This window comes from Dreissena polymorpha, chromosome 1, assembly GCF_020536995.1.
Source record: "Dreissena polymorpha isolate Duluth1 chromosome 1, UMN_Dpol_1.0, whole genome shotgun sequence".
Taxonomy (NCBI): Eukaryota; Metazoa; Mollusca; class Bivalvia; order Myida; family Dreissenidae; genus Dreissena; species Dreissena polymorpha.
The window spans coordinates 161,461,043-161,469,947 of NC_068355.1; the positions used below are offsets into that span (position 1 = coordinate 161,461,043).

General features: G+C 34.6%; 1 protein-coding gene across 1 annotated transcript; it reads left to right on the forward strand.

Moving 5' to 3' along the window:
- The first annotated feature begins 1,330 nt into the window (after nt 1-1,330).
- Nucleotides 1,331-7,896, forward strand: LOC127867547 (C-type lectin domain family 4 member M-like). Its single transcript, XM_052408804.1, has 5 exons — nt 1,331-1,474; nt 4,319-4,404; nt 6,342-6,432; nt 7,034-7,247; nt 7,797-7,896. Exons 1-5 carry the CDS (start codon nt 1,408-1,410, stop codon nt 7,819-7,821), a joined length of 483 nt encoding a protein of 160 aa, XP_052264764.1. The 5' UTR covers nt 1,331-1,407; the 3' UTR covers nt 7,822-7,896.
- Nucleotides 7,897-8,905: the final 1,009 nt, after the last annotated feature.

Here is an 8,905-nt window from a genome sequence, read left to right on the forward strand (position 1 = left end):
AATCAATATATGAAAATTGAAACACGGTGCCTGTTTCCATTTACCGTTCTTGAATTGATAAAACGGTAGACGGAAAACGAGGGGCGCTTCGCTGTTTTGGGGAAATAAGTCGTGGTTGATTTTTTTGCGCAGCTTTCTCCCTTAGATCTTAATACTTGTTTGAATGCATAAATGTAGACAATTATAGAAGAAGAATAGTCGAGTAGATATTGTTGGCTACTCTAATGGGAAAATAAATAAATCTAGTAACATTAAATTATGATACAAATGTACATGTATGCTTTTGTTTGAAATCATTGGATTTGAGTACATGTATAAAATGCATTTCGATAATCATGGCACAATAAAATATATTATTTTAAGCATAGCTGTTCTCTTAAAGTAATTAAAACAATTGAATTATTTACTACGTTGTATTAATATCTGTATAACAAATGAAAAAAGCCCCACATAATTGCTTAACGTATAAATTCAATTAGTATGGTGAACAATTCCCCTGAGAGGATAGATTGCCTCGTGAAGCCCTATCACGGCACGTCGAGTGCCGTCCTGATGGAATCTCGTTCATCGCATGTCTTGCATCCAACCAGTGATGTGTAACAAGTTGCAAATACAGGGTGCGACAATGGTCATGAATTTCACACTAAATAGTGTTATAAAGTTCAGAGCATAGGTTTTAATGCCTTTAACAATGGGTTCACGAACTGTGTCATATTAAAAGTGTTTCAGAATGATTATCTTTACTGCTTCCTTTATAGGATAAAGAACATTTGCTTAAAACAATTATATGTATGTGAAACTCTTTCCAAGACCATTAAATTATAATAATAGAAAATTCAACGTTAATTAAAGTCCATTACTTAAAAAAACCCATATAAGTTACAACTATGGCATTGTTACAAATCCACTTTTAGAATCACTGTTTAAATGAACTGGATGTGAACTGGGTGTGTATAAAAGGAATACAATAACACATTTTCGACTATTGCATATACTTAACCAGATCACGCAAGCAAACGCTTGCTTGAAGGCGCGTTCCTCTTCCCCTCTCACGGCCACCACCACCTTGAAGAACTAATCAATAAAATAAGCTCTGAAACTCATATATATCAAATAATACACGTTCTTTTCTGATCTGCTGTGACGTATTGAGTAATGTTGAAATGAAAAATTCAATGAAATCGTGCGCATTTGTTGAATATACACTGTGCTGTGTCAAAGACAAGGACGTATATTATATAGGTCTTTGGCTCTGTTCGAGACTCAAGGCTGTTTTTGTGTCAACGTCTATCTAGCTGTCATGCATTAGAACATAAACGAGCTTATTATCAGTCGCTATCAGTCCCATATTAGATAACAACCCATATGATTTCATTCAGAAGGCTCTAACGACTGCAAATAGAAAACATGTCTTCCCGTGACTATGTCATTGTGAGTGCTGTGGTGTATTTATGGATCGTTTCTCTTATGACAGGTAAAACATCTCCCGAACAGTAGCATACTTAGTCACGATTTTAAGGATCTTTACAAAATTTCATAAACGTGCATATAATATCTTCATATATTGAATCATGAAATTGAAAGAGTAGAATCAGAGAGTTATCATAATATTACATATCGTTACTATAAATAGTAACAAAATGACGTCGCGAGCGGGCCGTTATTCGTATCTAGCGGGCCACTATAAATTATATCGGCCCGCTTAGCCGGACGATTTATCATATCAGAAATTAATGTGATAACGGGGCTTGACAAAATGGCGTCCACATTTAGTCTAAGTCGACGGTGATCAATAAAATTTAGCCACAACTCAACGGAAGAATCGAATATAATGACACGAAGCACACAATTCTTATTCTGTCAGTACAAATATCGATTGAAACTGGAACTCTTCTGTACATTTGATTGATGCCTCTTTTTGAGTTTTAACCGGATTCATCGAACAACAAAATGTACAGTAAAGGTATCATGTTAAATTAAATAAATAAATAAATGTAGATCATTAATATAAACAAAATGAATGCTTTTTCATTTTCGTTTCAATTGTGTTATGAGGTCTTATATTCGCGTATCAAACTGATACTTTCTACGGAAGTTACAGACGGGCCATCCTTAACAATTGTTGGTTCAGGAAAACCCGACCGACTCGCCCAAATGAGCCCACTTCCTGAGAAAGACATACTTGCGTTTGTATTCACGATACGGCTTACAAGCAACAAACAAGTGGTGTAAAATTCCCAAATTGCTACTCGGCCTGTATGGCTACTGATTTACTCGCCCTTATGGCATAGGTCCTTTAAAAAAAAATATCTGTATATTTTGTGTAATGTCCTACTGAACAAAATGCAAAATACATGAACAAAAAAGCATAGGTGTCTTAGATAAATTACAAAACGGCACATTATACATTATTTTTAGATGAACAGGTAATGCTTTTTTGCGTACATAAATCAGTAAACTGATGTAAGGAACTTAAAGACATGGATACTATAAAACAAATAATTTTGCAGCGCAAATGAAGTTTTCGTCTGGAAATTAATAGCATTTCAATATAAAATTAACCAAACTGATGTGAATTTAATATGCAGATCATTTGATTATAGCTTAGAATTATTAGTTTAAGCGTATAAATTAAAAACAACTTAGTTTAAACTGAACAGGAAAACAAGCGCCAGCATCGCTTATACTATTTATTCTCAAGTAAAGAGGATGAATATTCTTTAAAAACAACAACAGGGACTATAGCTAGACAACATCGACCCAGAATGGAAATGAATGTGCGCCCTACTTAACGTAAACATAAAATAATTTTAATTGTGTGTCGATCTGACGATGAATTTCGAGGTACTTTAGTTTGAGAATTAAGTCGGTTAGGCTAGGCAGAAAACTGCTCGCGACGGTCAGATACTCTAAGCCGTTGCTCATGCAACGTCTTGTAATAAGCACGACAAACTTCTTTGTCCCTTCGTCCCTTTGCGATATTCTTGCGGTCCATGCTTGATTTGTGACAACGTTAGCAAATTGTTTAACGCTGCGCCATTTAAAAAAAATTAACGAAGCTTTAAAATCGTCCTGCATCTTTGTTTTTGCAGCCTAGACAGGACATAGATTCATGTTAATGTTAACTGTTGTTGAAAAACACGATACGGATTTGAGTGCAATTACAAGTTTAAACCCAACCCCAGCTTTTGTAAACTGATAAATTACTATCCACCCAAACGTCAATAAATCAACGTGTTCTCGTTTCAAAATAACAAACACAACTCAAAATTTAACCGCTTAAAGGGACCTTTTCACAGATTTTGTAAAATATTGAAGTTTGTCATTTAATTCTTTATATTGATGTAAACATCGGATATAAAAAGCTCAAGTAAAAAACAATAGTCCAATGAAATAAAGTAACACTCAAGTGGGCTCGAACAACTGACGCCTGGAGTAAAAGTGTAACGCTTAGACCCCTCGGCCATCGGTGCTCACCATTAAGTGATGTGTTTCACACTTTATATAAGCAATCCTCGTAGTGGCACAACATATAACGACAAATACGGAACTTTCCTTAGTATTGTATCGTTTCGCGTTGTTCAGTATTACTGTTTCCTCACAAATATCATAACTACAACGAAAATTTGCGAATCTGAACCATTTTTTTTTGGTCAATTTACCAAAACGTGAAAAGGTCCCTTTAATACATGGTGTATACAGGGGATTATTTGCTTACATGGTAACTTAATTTATATATGATTTACAGCTCTGAACGCGTGACTTTCCATTGTCATAGCAAGACAAATAGTGTATCCCTACTCTGCAAAAATTCGTTATAGATATTTGATATAAATAACCAATATAGCTGGCAACTGCCCAAAATTTTTCATTTACTAGTTATCAAATTCGTTATTTTAAAATACGTTGTATTAGATAACATTTTCTCAGCAATAAAATGTGGAAAATAAGGAAAGAAAATGACGAATGACGTACAATATCTATTTACCTTAAACCCGGATTCCATTTTTATACACTGTTATTATAGACTTGATTAAGGAATCCAACATATGTGCAAATTGCCGGACACTAATGTCGCTTAGTAAGTATTTAATTTAAATAATATTTATACATTTATGTAGGCGCCTCGAATCTTGTTCATTTGGATTTGTCCGTGCAAAATCACGCGATATAACACACCCGTAGAGTAGGGACTGCAAAAATGTGTTATCATAATTTTTTGCACGAGTATACCAACAATTATCTGGATCCAGTCATGGTCGCGGTCTACACGCTTCGACTAATGTTTGTAAATATATTTTCCATCCATAATTGCCAGTTGACGGCTGTCCAAGTGGATGGACAAATTACGGTGATTCCTGCTACCATTTCAGTCACGACACGGAACAATGGGTGGATGCACAGGTGAGTGGTCCACGATATTTGAGTGTTGTACCAGATAAGTATTGATGCAAAGCATCAAAGGGCGTCGGGAATTTCATTGTAAAAGGCACTCAATGAAGTTACATGGAACGATTTTTTTTCTACTGTAAATATTAATATATTGGCCGATTATTTTAAACAAAATAGAAAAAGATACTGGTATAACCATTATCTATAATTTTGATAATTGGAACTCGAAAGAAATTAATAGGTGAGAAAGTACTTTTTAAGACAAGTGATAAACCTTATAACGTCTGAAGGTAAATTAAAACGCATTACACGTGAATGTTGATTTCATCTACTAGCAAGAGAAATGTTACCAGTCAAGACTTTAATGTATATATATATATATATATATATATATATATATATATATATATATATATATATATATATATATATATATATATATATATATATATATATATATATATATATATATATATATATACAATATAAGAGCTTAATTATTAACAATATGAAATAAATGAGCAGATCAAGCATTATTGAATCAAAATTCCAGATCACTGAAATGCATTTTAAAAATAATCAGTTTTAAAATTAAGTTATAAAAACATTTAAATATATTTTAAAGTATTACTCAATGTAAATAACCCTAAGATAAATCAGGGGCGGATCCAGGATTTCTGGTTAGGGGGCGGGGATATTGAAATATTTGCTGGGGGTCCAGGGGGCGCTCGGGCCTCTGGTGGGTGCAGGGCAAAGCCCTGCTAGGGGGTCCAGGGGGATCGAAGGTCCCCCCCCCGGGAGCTCCACGATTTTAGTGATTTTGAAGGCTTTGACAACCACTTCTCGAGCCTTAAGTACTTTTATGAAAGTACCTTCTTATAATGCCAGAGAGTCTAAAGTTAAAACATTTAGCGATTGTTTCTGAAAAGTGGGAAATGCTGTGTACGAAAATGAAGAGAAATGAGTTTAAATAGGTGATTTCGATCTAGTTAAGTTTGAAACATCAAATGAATTGACTTTACTTGGGCGATTTTAGGGGGGAGGCGTACACCGCGTCGGCCCCCCCTGGATCCGCCTATGTAAATTTAATAATGCCAACCAAGTCCTAAATGGTATGTGGCTGATGGTAAAAATGAAGTAGACGTAACAAAAGTATGCGACAGCACAAACACAATCGAATGAAAGTATGTTCACCGCCCGCCTTGGAACGGTCAATACAAAGCACAACATTAGGATTTAAACAAGGTAATTGCGTTCAAACCTCTCACACCTCACAGTTATTCACAAAAGTCAAACAGCAATTATTGATTCTTCGATTCAATTAAATTGCTTTTTAATGTTGTTTGATTACTGAATGCTTGCAACTAAACCAGAACACCGAACTTTCATAGGCACGCCGATAGGAAACATCATTATATATCAACTGAATATATTCTTCAATTTAAAAGCTGCAAATCGAGGGGTGAAAGGAAGACTGTTGTAACTTGTATTAAATAAAGGAGATACGACAGTGTTCCGTTCAGCCCTCGAATTATTCAACACATTTCATTTACATTGACTTACATGTGTTATATGGAGACATCGTTCCTTCCATGTTTGTTGTTTGACAATAGGGGTTTGTATGTTCGAAAAATAAGCAAGTTACATATGGGTTTGCATTACTCTGTTATAAACGGTACAGGGGCACATAATTTAAACGTATTATCAACAATCTGTGTGAGTGGTAAAAATACCAAATCCACTCACACTATAATCTCAATTGTTATATTGGCGAAGATTTTACATGTTACGCCACTTATCTTATATAATTTCAACATTTTGCGCACATACTCGCACAGTTTAAATTTAACCACAATCACTTCAAAACCACATGTTTCCACTTCACATATTTATCTGGATTTTGGAACACCGATTCGACCTTAAATTATCATTTAAGTTGTCCTTTGAAGGTGATTTGCAGAGAGTTTGAAGGTTATCTGGTCGAGAAAGCGTCATCTCCGGAGCAAAATTTCCTGTCTACAGAAACTATACGCAGAGGAAGTAAACATACATTGTTTTAAATAGCTGTTTTTATTTCGTTTCGATCATTTACTTGTATATTGTCTTACTTAAGTTCTTTCTGTTTCTACGACTTTATCCTATGTTAAAACGGGTTATTCATGAATTCTACAGAATACTGCATATTTTTAATGAAACATTTTTGTGTATCTCACGAACTTTTAATGGATGTAACATGTATTGTTTACACATTTGGTCTTTTTAGCCTTTGTGCTGATATAAATTCCAATCAAAGTCCAAATATATATTTACTTTCCATATCAAACTTCGATAACCTTAAAAATGTCTTCTGAACAATAAGCAAACATAATCAACTCATCGATTCTTTGATGAAATGTCTTAGCTATTACATTGAGCTTTCAAGCCACATATTTAAAAAAAGCATACATATTAACGTTATTGATATGTTCAATATGCTTAAGTTTGAATAAATTAACAGAAGTTAGTACGGGTTAAATGCACTGTTTCAATCCCGGATGTGTCTCAGCTAATTCGAAAGTACAATCTTTTTGTGATATTGGAAATAAACATTATTGAACATGGCCTTCTAACGCAATTTCGCAAATGCATTGTAACGATTCAGCCTTGTTTTGGATTGGCGCCACTGACCTTTTCATCGAGAGGGAGTGGCAATGGATGACTTCACATACCGCCATTAATAGAAATGATGCCTTCTGGGCGCCCGGTCAGCCTGATAATCAAAACGGAAATGACAACTGTGCGGGGATACGAAACTCGGATGGTAAATGGTACGACGAAAGATGTAGTGTGTCAATGCACTACATTTGTGAACGAAGGTATGACATACAAATTCTAACTTATCTCTTAACGTGTTAAATTGTTGTATACAATAAACGTGTGTACTGGAAAAAATTTACATGTATTACTTATCTAGCTTTTGTTGGAATGCAGTACCAATCGTACGAATTTCATACAAAACCAATTCAATTATAATTCATGTTAGCCCTGGTGTTTTGCTTTTGTTATATCCAGAAAACGACTTCGTTCGTAAAATATAAGACACTAAGTTATGTATGTAGTATTTGGTATTTCGCTTTGTCAGTATTCATAAACCTTAAGTGTATGTGAACGTTTCGTGGTTTACATCAAATATTGATTAAATTGGTTTTTAAGTACAACGCATGTGCGTGTATTAAAGCTTGCGAACAAAATAACGCATACGTCTGGAGGGCTCTTCGCAATCGAGACAATGGACCGTTTTTTGCCGAACAATTTGAAATGCCTCCCACAAATTTTGTTAACGTGTGCAATAATATATATTTTACTCATACGTTAGCAAGGATCGTCATCTCTAGTCTTTCTATACATAGTGTTGTTTATTTTAGTGGTTCAGAGGCGATCGTCGGCTAGAAGAAGGCCAGTGCAAAGAATTACGGCATCAACCGATTCGCAATTATAAAAATAAATAAAATTATCGCACGTGTTGATCTAATGTTTAGTCAGCATAGCTGTGACTCTCAGTGGTTCATAAAGTGTTCAATGTGTTATTTTCACAAATGAGGAAGTATATAATAACCATTTGTTTAAGTATACCCTAATGGTTTAAGATAATCGATGGTTATACAAAACATGTTTATAAACAAAATGAAGCTGAAGTACATTGCGTGCTTAAAGTTTTTAGTATATTTGTTTTGATATGGAACAACTAAGTGCATTTTTTTCGAATTTTGGAAATCTTTTTTTCGAGGAGGATTATTCCTTAGTTTCAAATTAGATGACAAGTTATGACTCGTCAAATGATATAATTACACTCGTGTTGCTTTACATCAATACGTTTTTCGTTGAACAATCGAAACAATCAGTCTGGTGAAATTGCATTTGTATTCAGTCTGTTATTAATGTCACCTTAATGTGAAATTTGGCCTAAGTCTGTTAAATCATGGCGTAGTGTATTTTCGTAAAATGTTGTTCCAGATGAGCCTATGAAGACAGGCTTAACAGGGACAACATTTTACGCCTATACTGGATTTTCGTTTAGGAAAGACTTAATGACGAAACATTCCATTAAAGCGGAAGTGTAGTTCAAGATTATCATGTGCAGGCCGCATTGGCTTATCTGCCAGAACACTTCACGGAGAAGCACAGAAAAACACAAACAGCATATAACCAAGAGCGCGGCTAATACAGATTAACATTTATATGAATTTCGCAACACCAGTCGTGCACAATGAGTCCTGAATATGTTAGAAAATGTATTGTGCACAAAACACATCATCCTAAAACGCGTTTCATATTGCCATAATACAAACGAACATTGGTGGATGAATTGTATATTGTAGGAAAGTTAACATTGCATCTACACACGAATATAACTTCCATGGCATCAGTCGTACAAACGCCTGAAAACGGTGTTACGTGTGCATCACTATGTACCGGTACTCTCTTTTGTTTTTAAACAAAACTGTAAATAAAAAAATCTACACTTTTGAATCAT